The sequence below is a fragment of the Myotis davidii genome, unplaced genomic scaffold (assembly GCF_000327345.1).
Source record: "Myotis davidii unplaced genomic scaffold, ASM32734v1 scaffold226, whole genome shotgun sequence".
In the NCBI taxonomy this organism is placed as follows: Eukaryota; Metazoa; Chordata; class Mammalia; order Chiroptera; family Vespertilionidae; genus Myotis; species Myotis davidii.
Window position 1 is genome coordinate 3,020,212 of NW_006297224.1, and position 20,323 is coordinate 3,040,534.

At 40.0% G+C, this 20,323-nt stretch overlaps 1 protein-coding gene across 3 annotated transcripts in view; it reads left to right on the plus strand.

Annotated features, from left to right (window-relative positions):
* Positions 1-20,323, plus strand: part of EMCN (endomucin) — a 116,571-nt gene that overhangs the window by 93,627 nt on the left and 2,621 nt on the right. For 2 of the 3 annotated variants that reach the window (XM_015569994.1, XM_006772999.2), the window contains exons 11-12: positions 2,520-2,593; positions 16,276-16,282. In XM_015569994.1, the coding sequence (XP_015425480.1) occupies positions 2,520-2,554 (35 nt within the window). In that variant the 3' untranslated portion in view covers positions 2,555-2,593; positions 16,276-16,282. Of the gene's footprint in view, positions 1-1,260; positions 1,272-2,519; positions 2,594-16,275; positions 16,283-20,323 lie in introns of those variants that run through there. The other variant, XM_015569995.1, reaches the window with a different exon arrangement.

The window sequence follows — 20,323 nt, forward strand, 5'->3', positions numbered from 1 at the left end:
CAATTTGACTATTTAAATTAGGGGTTTTCTTTAAGTAAAAGAGAAAGCCTAGTAGAGTATAACAAGAATGTGCTTTTAGCAAAAATTAAACACCAAACATGGAAGATCAAAGGGTCTTTTATGAATACCCAGAAGATACCACACAGCTTCCATAAAGAATCTGGCCAAGTTAAACATCCCATGATGACTGCAAAATATACATGTGGCATGATGCATGTTAAATGTGATTCCCAGTGACATCACATCTCAGAAAGTTATTATACATTGTCTCATTTTTTAAATTAAAGGCAACAAGAATTATGAAAAAAACTGCTTAATTAGCTAAAGAATATATGACTGCACAGAAAAAAAGAAAACACAGTATCTTTGAATTTAGTTTCAAAGCCTTGCTTGATTTTGAACCATTTGGAGGAAGAAAAAAATGGTATCTGAATTCATTATAATATTGTTCTGCTTAAAAACTCTAAGTGTGTATTAGCTGAGATTAAGCTCAAACACTTGAGCCTGTGTGCTGGGCCTGCTGAGCTGTGCCGGACTTCTCCTGCTCGGTTTTGAACCACTTAATAAGGCACATTCCCCAGATGTCACTCATCTCCTAACCCTCTGTTCCTCAATGCACTCAAGCTCTTTTGAAGGGGATGGTGTGTGCCAGGCCAGCTCAGCCAAGGGTTCGGTGAGCCTGAGCGGGGGCGGCAAAGGATGTAGAAAAGACAGACCAAGAGAATAAGCTGTGTCTAGGTGGATCTCCTGTGCCTGGCTGAAGCCACAGAGAGAGATCCAGACAGCAAGCTGAGCCTTTATTTTATAGCCCGAGGCAAACAAGGTAGTGGTCACCATAGTTACAGTGTTCTTGTGAGTTTCACTTGTTTTGGCAGCACTTGCTGCATCTCCCTCAGCCCAAGATCTAGGGAGTATCATAAGGTCAAGCCTAATTATGCTAAGCGGGCTGTGCCCTCTAAGCTGGGACTTGTTTGTGGCTTTGCCAACAGGTCAATCCAAGGCTTAACCCTGTAGCCGCTACCTTCAATGGTGTCTTAGTCTACTTTGTCTCTCCTGTCCCCTGCCCCTCCTTCAATATGGTCATTACACATTATCAGTATGCTAATACTAATCAGTATATTACTGTAAATGCACAGTCACTTTTATTTGCTTTTTTTTTACAAATTAAAAGTTCATTAACAACAAGAAATACGCAACAGTGTAAAGATCAGCAAAAAAAAACAAAACAAAACACGAATGGATTTATAAAGCCATACATAGATTCAGCTTCTGTCTTCCCAGCCCTTCAATATTTGGCTCATTCTCTGCATGCATTCACCGAGGGTTCTTTTCTCTAGGTACATGTGTTTCCTTTGCTTTTACCATAGACATCATTATTATAACTCTGTTGGAATCAGATTGTTATTGCGGATTTCTCACCTTCTCTATTCCCAACTAGAGAGACCTGGAAGGGGATATTAAGAATTGTAATGATTTTCATAAGGTTTGCTTTACATTTCTGAAAGACAGCAAGGTTCAATGAACATTTATTTTGTTTACTTCTCATTCCTGTACTTCATACCCATTGATTCCAGGAGATGCTGTGCCTCTAGTGAGCCAAGAGCTGTCCTGGGGTAAAGGCCATGAGGGTCATGGCGTTGGCACTTCTCAGAGCATGGGACCTAAGGCACTCTTGCAAGAAAAATATCAAGAACAAACTGGGTTTGTTCTCCTCATAGGTTTCTGGCACTATTTATTATCTCCATGACTGTGCAGGTAACAGGTGACATCAGCAGTGTCCCCAAAAGACAGCTTTCCTAACTGGTAGATAAAACCTGGAGTAACATAATGACATTTATTCTCAAAGCTGGAGACTATAATCCATTTTGATTTTATGTAGTGTGACAGGTGTTGATATTTGAGTCTGTCTGAAAGACGTAGGTAGTGTGAAATGTGTTGATCATGAATCCAGGGGCATGCCTCTCAGTTTCCTAGGTTAATATTTATCCTTATATTGGATAATGGAATAACACTGTTAACTTGAGTAATGTCCCCTCTGCTATGCTGTATGTCAACAAAGTGTTCCTGTTGACCTATAAATTCAATTTCACAAAACTCTCACTGAATTAAACAGAGGATCCTAGAATGTGTTCCTGATAAAATGGCACTTGAAATATATGACATAGGTTTACTGAGGCAGGGCCAGCTCATGGAGCAAGCAATAATCAATAACCCTCATTCCCTTGGGTGCCTCTCTTGTTATCACCTCCCATTCACACACACACACACACACACACACACACACACCATTCCCAGGGAGTGAGTTAGCATTCATTGTTCCTTTAGGGTGAAACAGATGATGGCCTAAAAGAGCTCATAAGTCTTTGTGAAAAGGCCATACCAAGAGGCAAATTGTGGCTTTAATGTCATTCTTGCAGGGAAATTAGACTTCTCTCGAAAAACAAAAACAAGCCAAGAAACTTTATTTTCATCCTTATTCACTCCCTGAGCTTAAGGTTCAAAACATCTTCTGTTCCTAGGTGAGCGCTCTGCACAAGGAAAAACCAAAAACTGACAGCTTGATGAATCTTCCCCACACCTGGGCAATAAATATGTAAGTTTCCTAATTTCATTCACTGAGCTACTCATTAACGTCTGCTTTGTTAGCCGGTTGCAGCTTAGATGACTTTCAAAGACTTTTATTAGGAGAAAAGTTAATGATTTGTGCCAATGAAACCATCATTGTCTACTTGTCTAAAAACAAACACTAAAATGATTTGCCAGAGCAATGAATGGCTTGGGGGGGCTGTAAAAAGTTCTTCCAGTTGCCCGGCCTACCTCAGAATGGCACAGTTCCTGCCTATTGGGGATGTTTCCTTCTCATTGCAGTTTGCCTTTATCTGGCTCACTATACACACACTGACAGTGCACTTAGACAGGGTCCTATTGCTATTCTAGACTCACAGGACTCAAAATGAGAATGCTTACAAATGTGTAGTTTATTGCAGGAAAGGTTATGACTCAGCAGCAGCATTAGTGTTGGGATGTGCATCACCACCAAAAGCTGGCACAGGGCATGAGATCCAGAGAAGCCAGCTTGGAGGTCCGATTGTCCTCCCTCTGTAAGGACTACACCAGGATGTCTTTCCTCTCTGGGTCCAGGAACCATGGATGTGTGCACAGAGCACCTCAAACAAGGTCATCCAAAATGTAGTTTCATCTGGAGTTTTTTATACCAAGCCAGTCATGCAGACAATTTCTTGGTCTATAACTAGTTGAGTGACAAAGCCCTCCAGGTATTTTAGTGACTACCATATGCAGATGATCAATTTCGCTACAATAATAGTTAATCAATAAATAATTAAAACTGTTCAAAACTATGTTTACAAGCAACACTGTTATTCTGCGTGCTCCATGCTTTAACCAGGAATCAGGGCAAAGCAGGTGTATTTCTCATTTCATTAAAAGAGCGCGGGCCTTGTCCTGACTGGTTTGGCTCAATGGGTAGAGCATTTGCCTGTAGACTGAAAGGTCCCAGGTTCGATTCCAGTCAAGGGCATGTACCATAGTTGCGGGCACATCCCCAGTAGGGGGTGTGCAGGAGGCAGCTGATTGATGTTCCTCTCTCATCTATGTTTCTAACTCTTTATCCCTTTCCCTTCCTCTCTGTAAAAAATCAATAAAATATATATTTAAAAGAGTGCAAGCCAATTTTAGGCCTCCTGGAATTAACTGTCCCAGCTTAGCATACAATTGTCTTTGCTTTCCTAGAATTGGCTCAGATTTTCTTCTGACTCATTTCTTTTTCATACGAAGCATTGATTAAGAGCCCCCACAATTAGTATTTGGTTCTTTTTAGAACTGCAGAAGAATTTGCCCTTTGGCAACTAATATTTTTTTAAAGAACAAAAAATATATATGCCCATAATTGGCCTGACCAAAATGGCAGTCACTCTGGGTAGTGTCCAGGGGGAAGTTATCATTGTTGTGTCTACTCCCTGTGTCACCTGCCCAGCCACTAATACGATGCTGTTCCAGACACTGTAATAAAAAAACTCCTTTGTTCCTATATTGGTTGCAGATTTTTGAGAAAAAATGGTCAATGCAACATTAATCATAAGCACTACCCTACTCACATGAATCCAGATGTTTACCTAGCTGATCTATGCTGCAAACACTTGACTTTACTTGGAAGTTCACCTACAGAGGAGCCAAGTTCAGTTAAACAATATCTGGGACCACAGTCAAAAGAGCTATTAATACAAAAATAACTTGTGTTAAGTTTTGAAGGCCACTGAAGTAAAAGACTAGACATATGTTAGTTCTATGCAGTTCTATACACATTTGTGTTTTAAATGCAAATGTGCTCTGTTTTCTTCTTCTGAGATTAATTCTCTTATGACAAGAAGTAGCAAAGATGACATCACTAAAGGAATTGATTTGCTGTTACACAGGACTTCAGCTAAGACCAGAATTTCAATGCGAAAATGTGAAGTAGAGAAAGTACACTTCCTTCTTATTGATGCCAACAAATGGTCTGAATGAAGTGGTCAATAATCAGTGTGGACATGGGGATAGTAGCTAGTAATATCCCACGGAGAAAATGTGTAAAGGACTAAAGGAAGAAAGAGACAATAGAAAAATTAGGTAAGCTTTAAGTGCCTGACTGAGTAAGAATTTTCAAAACATAAAACAATGTAAGAAAATTGAATGGAAAAGATAGAAATTCTACTATATTATGACTTAAAAGTTCCAAATATAAAGAGAATTATAAGAAAACAAATTGAGGAAATGTATAAATATGACACCAGTTCATTAATATTCTAAACATACAAAGATGTTGCATACATACTGGGAAATAGAAAAGTAAAGCAAAGACCATGAACAGATAATTTATGGAGGACGGAATAGAAATGATAACATAAAATTGTATAGAGGATTCCTATACTACCGCTAATCAAAAAATGTGAATCAAGACCAAAATATATAACCTTCAATCTACTTGAACTTTTTGGTAATTTTAAAAATTATACTGGTGAAGCAAATAGTTTTATATCTTGCATTTGAAAGTATAAATTAGGTTAATAATTACATTGGGTTCCACATCCAAAAACCAGGCTAAAACAATCATTTCTCCTAAGATCATTGTGCTTCTTTGTTTCTAAAGTGTTAATATACTTAAAGAGCCTATTGTGATACTTTATTATAAAAGCAATAATTTATTCTTTGTAAGAATTATAAACTTATGAAATTTTAAGGTTGTGAGAGATTCAGTGCTTATAAAGTCCTGTATTATTACTATTATTCATAAAGATGACACATACACTGAAATTTATAGAGATTTTAATGTTGAACCCTCTTGTCAGCTGCAGATGCTCTGGGAGACCATCAGAAATACCCTGTTCTGCAGTCCTTTCCACAAACTAAGGCTTAACATAGCTCCTATGGCCACTCTCTGCTCCTCAAACTGCCTCTCCCTCATGCCATGGAAGCCAGTGGCCATCTTTCCCCTATGCAAGTCAAGAATACAACCAACTCTACCAAAGACCCTGCTTCCGCCAACTGCGCCATAAAGAATAGGGTGCAGGTCTCCACCCCAGCACCATTCCTGCCCCACCCCCATCATATCATCCTCCTCCCAGACTCTAGCAAACCCCAGCATTGCCACAGAGCAAACATCTAGCCCCTGCCAGGTCAGGCCACTGCCCATTTCCCATCTCCAGCTAGTTTTTAGACGAACAGAGAAAGTTGTTTCTGCCCCAATATAATCAACCAAAGTCCTGGCTCTGCTTCCTATGAAAGAGACACAGAGAGTTGTCTGGTCATTCTTCTCTCTACTTATTAGGTGAAGAATTAACGTTTCCAATAAATTTCTTAATTACCCACATTGTCACCCCAAGCGACACACCTTGAATTATGTCCCTTAGTGACAAGGTACAGTTAAGAGCTTTAATTAGAAGAGGAATATGATGAGATTTGTGCTTGAGACACATCGCTGATGTTTACTGTGAAAGATGAATCCAAAAGGAATGAGATTGTAAGCAGAAAAGTCAGAAAGCTATTGCAGTATTCTCTCAGAAAAGGACAGGACTTACCACATCTGCAGTGACACAGAGATGGGGATGAAGAGACAGAATGGAAGAGAGAAATATCAGGCACATGTGATTCTGTGATTGACTGAATGTGAGCAGTGAGGAATGAAGAAGATTAGGACTGCATATGATGTCCAGACTTCTGGCATGAGTGACTGGATGGGTCATGGAGGTAATCTCAAAGCTGGGAATTATGGAGTGAGAGGGAGCAGGTTTAGGAGGCAGTATAGTGGTTTCCCTTTCAGACATGTTCAGTTTCAAGTGACTCTACTGGGTGGAAAATAATTATTCTAGTCACTATCACATTCACCCCCATATCCAACATCTCTACTTACTCACTTTCTTGGAATCTGAACTTTTTTTCCCTACGGAGTAGAAAGAGAGAAAGATCCTGACTTCCAGTCCTGCTCGCCAGTCTACACCAGTCACCTGTCCCAAGAAAATGATGTCCAGATGACATGCAATAATCTGATAGAATAAAAAGTCCTGGGTCTTTCCTGTCCATTGAGACAGGAGAAAGCACATGTGTACATTGTTTGGGAACATTCTCAGGAGAATCGATTTTAGGAAAGGCATTTGTGAGCAGTTAACCAGGCAGCCCAGGCATGTGGGTTCCCTGACGACGTGACCTTCCTTCAAGTTTAAAGTTTCCGGAACTGGCAGTTTTTACCCATGGTGCCTTTCTTACTTTCCTGGTGTTCTTCTATTACCTAATGCTTGTATTTATTGTTTTCTACTATGACTATGTTAATGCAGGGAAAATTTGCAAGTGTATTATTAAATATTAGGTAGAAATCATGACGTGCCACTTTGTACATAAAGATATTTTATTCATATGTTCATATGTTAGTTTTAATAAATATTGACTGTATTCAACACACTAAAATATCAGAATGTGACCGTGAAGATGGTGAAGGTATTGTCTTCCCATAATTATGAAAAATTTTGGATTGACTATTAGATTATGGGAACTCTATAATGAAAGGCATCTGTAATAAGTGAGAAAGGGACAGAGGATTCATGTATTAGACCCTGTTAGGGGTAAGTCATACCATTTCTTTGGTCTTTCTATTTGTAATTCACACTATGTAATAAGGATGTAAGGGCATTTATGACACTGTAGTGCGTTCATTAAGAACATAAGCAGGATTGAGGGTAATCCTTTCAAGACTATCTCCGTGCTTTTTTTTTATTTCTTTTGGAAATGTAATGATTTGTCCTAGCAGTGATTGTTAATAGAAATGAACATTACATAAATACATGATTGTGATATTATTTTTCACTGTATCCCTTTCCTTAAAAAACATATGATTGTAGCTGCCGCTCCATCAGGAGCAGATTATTCAGTTGAAAGCTGATTGATCAACCTTGACCACTTCTTGGATGCATGCAATCAAAATGTCATGTTGGGTGAAGTTCTGTGGAAAGCTCGGAAACTAACAAGCTGCCAGGGGCAGCTCTTTCACTTGTATGATTACCTTCGCCGAGTCAATGCTAAATCATCCTAGTGATGTGAGGACAGTGCAGTAGGATCTGAACGGTGTATATAAAACTACCCTTTAAATTTCTTTTGTTGCAATGTATTTGAAAACTTCCAGCTTTAAAGATTATATAAATAATCATGTTGGTTTTAGCTTTCCGATGTCTGCACACTAAGACACCAACAAGCATATCTATATTTCTAAGTGGTATCTCCTCGTGTTTCTTTGAGAAGGAAGATAGGAAATTGAAGGGGAAAAGGAAAGTAAGAGGGTAGAGAAAAGGGCAAGGATCCCCAATACATACACTTTCCCATGAGAGATGTTCTATCCATGCTTAACTCCAACCTAAAAGTCTTCTATACTGGTGCAACAGGGGCTGGAGGGTACCAAACATGGTGCATTTGTCTTCAGAAGGAAAATATGCCAACACCCCTAGAATGCTTTACTGAGCTCCTTGGCAAAAGCCTTGTTACACAGAATGTGCTGAGAGAAACAAACTCTTCTGCAACTTAAATTACTGCAGTGATATGTCATTCCGGTGTCTAGAAAAACCATTTTCTTGACTTTGCATAAGAATTGTTGGAAGAATTTACAATGATTGGGAAAAGGGAAAGCTTCTTAATGGTCATGAAAGGTAAAATTCATTCTAGTTCAAGAATTGCGCATAAAGAATATGCTTTATACTAACAACTATAACATTAAATCTTCAGAGTTAGAGTGGTAAGAAAATTCAGGAATTTGCAGATATTCATGGCATTTTGGAGCATCAATCTCAGATGTCTGCATTTTCATAAATCAACTTAACCTTCTATTGAAATAAGTTTCAAGGCAACATTATAATTAATTAGATTTTTAATTATCTTATTTAAATTGTCTACTTTCTATGCCTCACTTGTTACATGCTCTTTATTCTAATATATAGTTCAAATGTCACTGCAGAGAGGGAATGGTTGTATTTAGATCAGAGGCAAACTTTTCTATGTGTTTGCTCTGCATGACAATATGAATATAATTTAAGTCTATCAAACTAAAACATAAACAAGAGCTAACTAACTGGCATGTTTGTTATCTAAGAGTAAGGGGATGCTGTTGACTGACACACCGGCTATGATCAGCCCATAGAGAAAGACTTCAAAATTCCCCTTTCTGAGCTGAAATATTCCATTACATTTCTGACAAATCTGTGTCTTATTTCTTGTCTACCTGATATACAACTCAGGACATCAGAGAACCTTCAGGAGTGAACCTGCTAGCTCTCCCTGATTTTTCTCTATTGAGCTCTATTTATGATCATTCAAGTTCGCATGGCATCTTAAAAAGACAACTGGGTATGTCCTCTAAAAGTTATGTTTTCTAGGTCCCCCCATGCTGTCTCAAAGAGTAACAGACCTGGAGAGTATTATACTAAGGGAAATAAGCCAGTCAGACAAAGACAAATATCACATGATCTCACTCATATGTGGAATCTAATGAACAAAATAAACTGATGAACAAAATAGATCCAGAAACTTAGAAGCATGTAACAGGCTGTGGAATCTCAGAGGAAGGCGGGGGTGGGTGGGTGGCAAGAGATTAACAAAAGAACTTATATGCATATATGAAGGCGGGGGTGGTTGGGTGGCAAGAGATTACCAAAAGAACTTATATGCATATATGCATAACTCATGGACACAGATAATAGTGTGGTGAAGGCCTAGGGCAGGCAGCAGGTGTGGGCTAGAATGGGTCAATGGGGGGGTGGGGGGAAGGTGACATCTGCAATACTTTCAACAACAAAAATAAAATTTTTAAAGTTATGTTTTGAGTAATTATAGTCTCAAGACAATGGAACTGTTATTTTTTGCCTAATATTAAAGAGGTCCATCATTGTGATTAATTAAATAAGTTCCCTGAACTGAGAATTTGTGATGGGTTATCCAGAGATTTTCTCTTAAAAATTTCCCTGTAAACACTAAGAGGACTTCTCGTGTTTCATTAAATGAGTATACTTTGTCACTGTTTCAAGGGGATTTGTCCTATGGGCCTGAATATAGCTATTTCCTGTTCTGGCTACTTTTTAAAGGAAACCAAGCTTTGATAAGTGATGAAAAAACATCTATCTTGTTCATCAATATTGCATTCCTGAACTTAAAGTCAGAATTCCACCGAAGTAATTAAGGATAATATTGTTAGTTAGCTAACACCATATCCAAGACTCATTTTGTGCCAAGCACTGTGCTAAAAACTTCACTTTCATCATCTTGGTTAATCATCACAATAATGGTAAGAGACAATTTCTAATATTATTATTTTTATTATCATGATCACCATCATTATCATAAGCATATCCATTTTAAGACAGAAAGCTAAATAAGCTACCCAAGGTTGTAAAACTAGTAAACAGCAATAATTTGAATTCCAACCTAAATCACAAGTCCCTGTTCTTCATCACTATACCACTTACTCTTTCTAATCTTAGTTTATTTATCTATAAAAAGAGGTTATGCAATCATGCTCCTGGCTATAGGTATAAGCACGGTCCAGATTTATCATCCCACTAGAAAACAATTATAAAACTGAACAACTGCTTCAGTAGACAAAGGCAGAATTAAGCTGTGATCCTTAGGAAGAGAGGACAAAATTGTGATCTCTATGAATAACCAACTCTGACACATTTGAGTCTAGCTGCAGAGAAGAGGACACCTAGGTAGAACCTGATAAGCACACTGAGTTGAGAAGATGTAGATTGGAGCAAGTAGACTCAGGTAGCTGGAATTTATGGAGCAGAGCATCAGTCAGGAGGGAGCTACATAGCAAAACAAAACAAAACCCTTTGTATATAGTTGAATTTGTATCTGGTAATGGGATATTAAGCTGTATATACACTTAGCGTGAAACTCCATGAAACCAGGTAAAGATTACTAACTAGTTGTATGCTGAAAATTCCTAGATACCATACAGGGCAGACAGACATTCTGATCATCCATTTTGGAAAATCCTCATTGATCACTTTGATCAATGATCCCAGAAGATTCACACCTTAGTAGTTGTATTGAAATACCCCTAGCGGGTGCTTCTAGTCAAAATAGCAGTGTAGCTAAATGCAGAACTCGCTGCCTCCTACAACCACATCAAAATTACAACTAAACTATAGAACAACCATCATTCAGAACCACCTGAAATCTACCTGAACGGAAGTTCTGCAACTAAGATAAAAAGAAGAAACCACGTTGGCACTGGTAGGAGGGGCAGATAGGTAGAACAGTCTGGCCCCACATCCACATGTGCCGGATAAAAACCGGGAAGGATAGCTCAGCTGTAGAGGTTCCCCCTGAGGAGCGAGGGGTCTCAGTCCCACACCAAAACCCTCAGCCCAGGGTTCCAGTGCCAAGGAAGAGAAGTCCCCATAATCTCTGGCTATAAAATTCAGCAGAGATTGTGGCTGAGTGAGAGGGAGGGTGTTGGAATCCTAGGCATTCCTCTTAAAGGGCCTGCACACAGATTTACTCAAACTCACTTGCTCTGAGTCCCATACTGGGGCAGCAGCTTAAAAGGCTCCAGGGACATATGGAGAGGAACTGAATTGTCTGGAATCAGGGTGAGAGCTGGACGGGCAACTGTCTCCCAGACAGAAATGCTGGTATAAGCTATTGTACCTTTTCTGAGTCCTCCCCTCACAGAGCCAGCAGATGAGCGCCAACCTGACTAACATTTCTCATTCTGCCCTAGTGATTCCCTGAGACCCCACTCCACCCAACTTGGGTGCAGAGTTGGCCTCAACATGCTCTTTGCTAAGTGGCCCAAGCCCAGCACTACAAGCAGCCACACTTGGTTCACAGCTTGGCTTCTCATGGACACCTCCAAGCCCAGCACAAATAGCAGCCATCTGAGGAATGCCTAGGATTCCAGCACCTTTCCTCTCACTCACTTTGTGGCTCATGCCAGGTTGTGGGGGAAAAGGAACCTCATTCCCTGGTGGTGAGAATGGAAAATATTATGGAGGTACCTCAAAAATTAAGAATAGAGTTCCCTTATGACCAACAATCTATCTTCTGGGTATCCTATATAATAAAAGCCTAATATGCAAATTGTCCTTTTGGGCGGTCATTCAACTGGGAGTTCAACCAGGAGACCTGGAGTTCGACCGCTTGCTATGACATGTGCTAACCACCAGGGGGTGGCATGGAACATGGCGGACGTCGGCAACACAGCAGTGGGCAGCAGTGGAGGCGCTGCTGGAGTTTGCTATGACATGTGCTAACCACCAGGGGTTGGCATGGAACATGGCGGACATCGGCGACACAGCAGTGGGCAGCAGTGGAGGCGCTGCTGGCCTCGATGAGCCCCGATGAGAGCAGGACCCGGGGTGGGATGGTTGAGCAGGTGAGCGGGTGGTGCCAGGCCAAAGCAGGGTGCCAGGAAGGGCTACTGGACTGCAATGCTGGGGGTGCGAGCTGAAGCTGTGAGTCTAGGGGTGTGAGGTTGGGCTGCAAGGCTGGGTGCCCAATCTCGGCAGGGTGCGCCAAGGGACCCCACCCATGCATGAATTCGTGCACTGGGCCTCTGGTCTACACATAAAAAAATGTGAAAACATTTATTCGCAAAGATATATGCACCCCGTTGAGCAGGTGAGCGGGTGGTGCCAGGCCAAAGCAGGGTGCCAGGAAGGGCTACTGGACTGCAATGCTGGGGGTGCGAGCTGAAGCTGTAAGGCTGGGAGTGTGAGCTTGGGTTGTGAGGCTGGGGACCCAATCTCTGCAGGCTACCCTAAGGGACCCCACTCATGCATGAATTCGTGCACTGGGCCTCTGGTCTACACATAAAAAAAATGTGAAAACATTTATTTTCAAAGATATATGCACCCCTAGCAGTGGAGGCGCTGCTGGCCTCGATGAGCCCCGATGAGAGCAGGACCCGGGGTGGGATGGTTGAGCAGGTGAGCGGGTGGTGCCAGGCCAAGGCAGGGTGCCAAGAGGGGCTGCTGCACTGCGAGGCTGGGGGTGCGAGCTGAAGCTGTGAGGCTAGGGGTGTGAGCTTGGGCTGCAAGGCTGGGGGCCCAATCTCTGCAGGCTACCCCAAGGGACCCCACCCATGCATGAATTCGTGCACTGGGCCTCTGGTCTACACATAAAAAAATGTGAAAACATTTATTCGCAAAGATATATGCACCCCTATGATCATTGCAGCATTATTCATGTTGGCCAAAACATGGAAACAACCAAAATGTCCTTCAATAGATGATTGGATAAAGAAGATGTGTTATAGATATGCAATGAAACACTATTCAGCTGTAAGAAAAGATGAAATACTGCCATTTGTGACAACATGAATGGACCTTGAGAATATCATGCTAAGCAAAACAGGTCAGTCAGAAAAACTAAGAACCATATGATTTCACTCATGTGTGGAATATAAAAATGAAACTCAGACACAGACAACTCTATGATGGTTACCAGAGAGAAGTGGGTGAATGGGGTAGTAAAGGCTAAAGGGAGCCAAATGGTGATGGGAGATGATTTGACTTTGGGTGTTGGACACACAATGCATTATACAGGTCATGTATAATAGGAATGTACACTTGAAACCTATATAATCTTATTAACTAATGTCACTCCAATACATTTAATTTAAAAAATAAAGCAAATGAAAGCATTTAAAACAAACACTATCAGCTACTACATCGCTGCTTCCATTGCAATGCCATTTCGTTAACTCAAAGAGCTCAGATGATTTGATAGATGGAAGAAGGCACAGATGAGGTTTCCACTGGCTTCGCAGGAAGCTCACTTACCTACTGAGTGCAGAACACTGTTTGTCATATATATGCTGCAAGAGGCAGGTTTTAATTCATGACTCTATTATCTAAGAATTATGTTTAGAAAAGGATTAAACTTCACTTTGGCATTCTAGACTTATGTGCTCTGTCTCAGCTCCATCCCGTATTGTGATATGGCCCACTCCCTAGGATTGCCCTAGATTTTTATTTCACAAGAAGAACGGTGACTTTCTGATAGCTGAGCTCTCACTCTGGGGAGGGCAGAGTGTGAAGTACAGAATTGAAGTCAAACTATCTAGAGAAGTGTGGGAAGCTTTCAAAAGTGAAGCTTTAAAAAAATGTGTGTGGGAAGGGAACAGAAATTGAAATTATCTATTAATACTAAATGCTAATAGTTATTCTCTTCATCATCATCAGTATAGCTTTATTACCTCCTACTAGGCCAAGGTTTTATTTTAGGCGCAGGAGTTATGAAAATACACCACAAATGATGATAATTCCCTGCAGGAGCTTATTGTCTATTATAGAAGATGAAATATAGAGCTTAGGCGGGGGGTGGGGGGGCTTTCTGACTTACTGCTAATAGGGGCAGGCAAGCTGAAATGATGAAATGGAACACCATCAGTTATGTGGCATCGCTTGTTCTCCCAGAGCATACACTGTGTACAGTGCAGAGGAGTGGAATGAATGATGAGTTCTGAGTTAGACATGAGCTTAAGTCTAGGCTCCATCTGTCATCCTCTCGATTCTAAAATGGCAATATGAAGGTTTTGAGAAGATTAGCATGATGCCTGCAAATAAACCAAGCATGAGAAACAATAACTTCAAAACAAACAAAAAAGAAAGTTAATAAAGACAAATAATTTGGTATGCAACATTAAACAGAAGCAGAAGCCACATCCAGGAAAAGGTCTGCCTCTTTTCCCAGGAGCATTGAAGAAACTAAATATATTTCAACCAAGTAGTGTCTTATGGCAGCAAGAAGCAGTTTCAGAAAGATGCAACAGAAGATCTTTTTTTATTTTGCTTTGTTAATTATTTTTTTAATGCTGGAAGAAAGGAAAAACACACAGTCAAAAATATTTCCAAGAGAACATATGTGCTTTTGATGCTTAGAATAGCGGACTTTAAGTGGCACAATTGAATGACACAGGATTATGTTTCCTGCTCTTAACCTATTTTAGAAAATTATTTTGGCCAAAGATCAAGAAAGACTTCTTTCTTTTTGCTGAGCCAAACTAATTAATAAGGTATTTTACTTAAGCAATAAAAAGTTCACACCCTTGAGATACAAACATTAGTAGAAAGATTCCAGAAAAACTTCTCTATTTGCTAGTCAATTTAATTAATAATCAAAGATTATATACACTGGGTTCTCAAACTCAGTCACCTGAGTATCTCTTTAACTCAGTGGTTCTCAACCTGTGGGTCGCGACCCCTTTGGCAGTCGAACGACCCTTTCACAGGGGTCGCCTAAGACCATCCTGCATATCGGATATTTACATTATGATTCATAACAGTAGCAACATTACAGTTATGAAGTAGCAACAAAAATAATTTTATGGTTGGGTCACAACATGAGGAACTGTATTTAAAGGGCCAGAAGGTTGAGAACCACTGCTTTAACTGTTTCAAAGACCTGAGATTTTCTATAACTCACCCACTCTATTTCCATATTTTAAAAGGTGGATTTTAAAATTTTGATCCATCTAGGGCAAAGATCTAAAGATAAACTAATCTGTCCTTCGAGGTAACCTGTCCACTTCTTTTATCCCAACATGATGGACAGCAATAACAACCAATTACAATACGTGCTTTCCTATTATGGGTATGAGGAGGCAGGTCTTCATTATTCTCTAAAAGACATTACAACGTTTAGGCAAACGTCCTCATGAAAGTACAAGCCATGATGATTTAAGTGTAATTAGTGCTGTCATTCTCATCATATACATAGGCTTTTCTTGGAATAGAACAGCATAAGGCTTTCTCTACCATACCTCAGTATGGTGTTTTAAGTCCACAGGAAGGAAGCCCCAGGAGAATTATCCAAAACTCCTTTTAAGGAAAGAAAAACTCACTGCTGGATTCTGCTGTGAATACACTTTATCTAATCCTGATCACGTAAGATATGTTTAGAGGTTCTCAATTTTGGAATCACTCAGTTGACAGAAATTAAGGTTGAACTGAAACTGTGAAGGTATAAAGTAACTAGAGGCCCAATGCATGAAGATTCATGCAAAAATAGGCCTTCCTTCCCCTGGCTGCCAGCATTGCCTTCACTCCGGCCTGGAGCCATCTTCCAACTCTCGCCATGTTGCATCAATTTGCATATTCCCTCCTTATTGGCTGTGGGTGTCTCCATCTTTGTTGTGAAGTTATGGTCAATTTGCATGTTCCATCTTTATTAGATAGGATGGCATAGTTCAAAGAAGTTACAAGATGGAGAGAAGGAGAGGGGAAAATGCAGTAGGGACCCTAATGCTTTCATTTTACACAAGGAAAAACCAAGAGACACTAAGTTAATGAAAAGGAGAAAGATGAATTTAATTATATTATTTAAAGTTAAATAGAAGAAGCAATAAAAACATTAAATAGTGATATAGATCATAAAATGTGGGAGGCGAGAGGAAGATGAATGCAAAGTAGTATTAGTGAGCTAAATTCTACTCATAGCGTGGAGTCATTAGCTACTGTCTAAAGTTGTTACAGAAAAAATATACATTTATTTTTTACCACTCTGGTAATAAGCCTCACAGCAACTGAACACAGAAACAGCTAAGGCCATCATCTCTGCCTGAATTAGGGGCCAGAGAGTAGACGTATCAGTTTAGGCTCTGCAAGAGCTCTGCTAAATAAATACCATATATATATTTTTCCCTCCAAAAAATACAGTAAAACAAATATATATATACAATTTTACTGTCTCTTAAAAGGTAATACAATCAAAACATCTTATTTATGTAATAAGGCTTAGTGTTACTGAGCACTCTAACAATCAGAATTCCACTTACCACAATAACCTTGTGGATGGATTGTGTTGCTGTTATTAACTCCCCCCCTTAATAGGTATGAAAACACATTGTTGGCTCCAGGCAAGATAATTTATTGCTGGAGAACATACAACTAGTTTACAAGTGGCCAAGAAAGCTTTGGCTTCACCGAGGTCTTCTGAATTCTGGATCCAGAGCCATTTCCATCAGAGAAGCTGAAATTTTTTTCTTGCCTTAGACTTGAAAGATCAACTAGCCTACCCACCTTATCTGGATTGTCACCTTGGCTGCTGGGTTACCGAAAATTGTCCTTGCATCACCAAGAAGTCATTCAGTCACCAAAGACTTAAGAGAAAATTCTCTTATCAACACCTTAACTGCATGAGAAGAAAATTTTAATGGGTACATATTTGGAGACACTTATTATCAGAATGTCTTAAGCTAATAAAATTATAAAAGCTCAAATACCCACTGACATCTAAGCAAATTATGTCACTAGAGTCACAATCCTATGACAAATTTTCTATAGTCTAAAGCCATACCATTCAATAGAAGTAGAAAGTGAGCCAAATATATAATTTTAACAGACTAGCACCTGTCAGGGGGAAGCAGGGGAGAGGGAGGGAGATAGATGAAAGAAGATGAAGAGATTAGCCAAAGAACATAAGTGCATACATAACCCATAGACACAGACAACAGTATAGTGATGCTCAGAGGGAAGGAGGGGCTGAAGGCTGGGTGGAAATGGGCAAAGTGAAGCTGGCGGGGGGGGGGAGGGGGATGAGTACATACATAATAGTGTCACAATAAAATAAGTAAGTCAATGGAACAAAAAAGTTTCAAAATAAATAAAATAAGATGTCTAGTAGCCACATTTACAAAAAAACTGGAAAGAAATGGATGAAATTATTTCAACATGTATATAAAAGATAAAAAATGTTTAAAACTATGAAAAAATGCAATGTTTTTTCCAAACTAAGCCTTGGAAATCAGGCGTATACATTTTACATTGATACCCCATCAAATCAGACTTGCCACATTCAAACACATCCAATAGCCATGCTGTTTAATGGCTACCTCATTAGATGGCACAGCTACAAGGAATCTAGGACCCCAATCTTCAGGTTTAGAAACTCCAATCCCCAGAACTGAAAAAGAAGAGTAGGAAGACGGGCTAATACTTTAAAATACCAAATAGTTCAGAACCAGGCCTTAGTGATGGAATCAAAGTTTGTTAAATTATCCAATAATGTCTTCAAAATAACGTGTTGTTTATATTATCTTTATAAAGAAAATATATCTTAAATTATACATTAGTTGTCCTACCAGATATTCTACTCTCCAGTTTTCTTCTCGAAAAAAGATTACAACTCTGTTTTTAAATCTAGTATGGACCCAGTAGATATTTCTGCTTGACATCGACAGTGAGATAATTATTAAGAGTATAGGTAAAGATAAGATAAGATTGTTTGCAATTGTACCAACCACTCATTATTTTGCAAATTCTTAAAAAGGAACTGCCTGTGAACTAAATCAGATCATCATTCTCTTACTCTTACACTATTAATGCTTCCTTGAGGCTGTTTTCTAATAAAATTGCTGATATCACAGTGAGAGGAAGTAAATTTATGACAGAAAAAAAAATCCATTGGTAATGATGTGAAAGTCAAGCCTATGTCCTAAAGGCCCCCATCTACAATGAACACTTAGTTACTAGGTGATCAGATGCATCTGCTAGAGCATTCATTCTTTGTTAAGTGAATAACAGTTCTATTATGACTAGAAGGTGAATTAAAGAAAGTTGAACATATTTGCTGAACATTATCCATAAAATATATACATACTCACAAAGCTTTCCATCGACTACATTAAAATTGAAGTCAGCATATTTATAAATGTAATTTAATTAGAAAATATTAAGCAGTCTCATCAAAGAAATTACCGTATTTGCCGGCGTATAAGACAACTGGGCGTATAAGACGACCCCCTAACATTTCCACTCAAAATACAGAGTTTGTTATATACTCGCCGTATAAGACTACCCCCTCTTCCGCACACCTTCCACACACCAAATAAAAGGTAAAACAATATCAGATTTGATTTTAACATTTTAATTTATATTCAAATGCTTATGACATGCAGGAAAACTGTCACAAGGCTGTATGTAATCAAACATATACATAAAACAGTGCAAGTTTATTACCGGTAAACATACCGGTAATTCACTAAAGAAAACACACTCTATAGACTGGTACCGTAGATGCTTCTCAGGAACACAGGCAAGCAGCCCACAACCTAGAGGGACTGTCAATGATAGAAGTAAGATAACAAATAGAGGTAGAGAGCAAGTGCCGGGCAAGTCCCTAGCAAATAGCAGTCTGGTCCACCCTTGCATCAGCATCTCCCTGGGACCTCACTAGTGCGCAAGTGCGAGCTCTTCAACATTCTAACAGGCACCATGATAGCGCAAAATCGCGAATCTTCAATGCATATGTAAAGAAATATACGGTAACCCGAATTTACCACACTCGCAAAATCGCACACAGCCAACCATACACCCAGTATGGTATCGCGATTCGTGATTTTGCGCTATCATACTGGGTGTATGGTCGGCTGTGTGCGATTTTGCGAGTGTGGTAAAATCGCATAACAGCAAAATCGCATAACAGCCGAGCATACACCCAGCAGCGCTGCTGATGCCTGAACGGTATGTGGAATGAAGTGGGCGGGCATCGGGAGGCCACTATGGCACGGGGCAAGCACTATGGGCAGTCTATCTGAAGTGTACCTGGCGTATAAGACGACCCCCCACTTGGAGGCATATTTTTCAGGGCCAAAAAATCGTCTTATACGCCGGCAAATACGGTAACTTATTTAGTGCTTTGACAAATATTCATATATAAATTTATTTTAATAGGCTCATCAGGATACAGTTCTATTAAAGCACCTTTACTATTAAGAAATAATTATCACCTTATCTTGAAAATACATAAATCAAAATTACCTTTTCTAAATAAACTTTCACAAAATTCTCTGCTTACAATCCCTTACCCGTGGACCATCTGTAGTAAATTCTATGCAGATATGAAATACTCTCCATCTAGATGAAAATGCTGGTCAGGATTTCATTCATTCAATCAATCATTAGCTCACTCCTTTATGTATTCTGTACTCCATTATCTGCACTGAATCTGTGACTCTTTTGTCAGGCTATACATAATTAGGCAATAAAAAGTAATTTCAAATTTTATCTTTCATATTTCTTTTATTCTACTTGCATTACTCAACACTTGAGGGAGGTCTCCTGACCATAACATACTCTGAAATTTCTCTTTTCTGCCACATCTATACTAATAAAAAGATCAGTTTAGGAGACCTTCTAGGAGAACAGTCTGGGAGGGGAGTTGGGGGCCATGAGGCTGGCAAGGGAGGGCAGCAAGGGTCCCAAATTGGAGAGGGTGCAGGCTGGGCTGAGGGACACCCCCCATGCATGAATTTCGTGCACCAGGCCACTTGCCTACATATATAAAAGGCTAATATGTAAAGTGTCCCCTCAGGAGTTTGACTGGGAGACCAGGAGTTCCATCGATCGCTATGACATGCACTGATCACCATGGGGTGGATGGAACAAAGGAAGGCTCCAGCAAGCAGCTGGCAGCTGGAAGGAAGGCCCCAGCTGGCAGCTGGAAGGAAGGCCCTGGCTATCAGCCAGAAGGCCCCGATTGGCCCTGATCGCCGGCCAGGCCTAGGGACCTTACCCATGCATGAATTCACCAGGCCTCTAGTCCTATATAATAAAACCCTAACATTCAAATCAACCAAACTGCGGAACAACCAGTTGCTATGACACAGTGACCACCAGGGGGCAGACGCTTAATGCAGGAGCTGCCCCTGATGGTCAGTGCACTCCCAATGGGGGCGCGGAGAGGGGCTCTGCTCAACCAGAAGCCAGGCTAATGGCTGGCAAGTGCAGCAGTGGTGGCAGGAGCTTCTCTCCACTCTGCAGCAGTGCTAAGGACCCCTTGG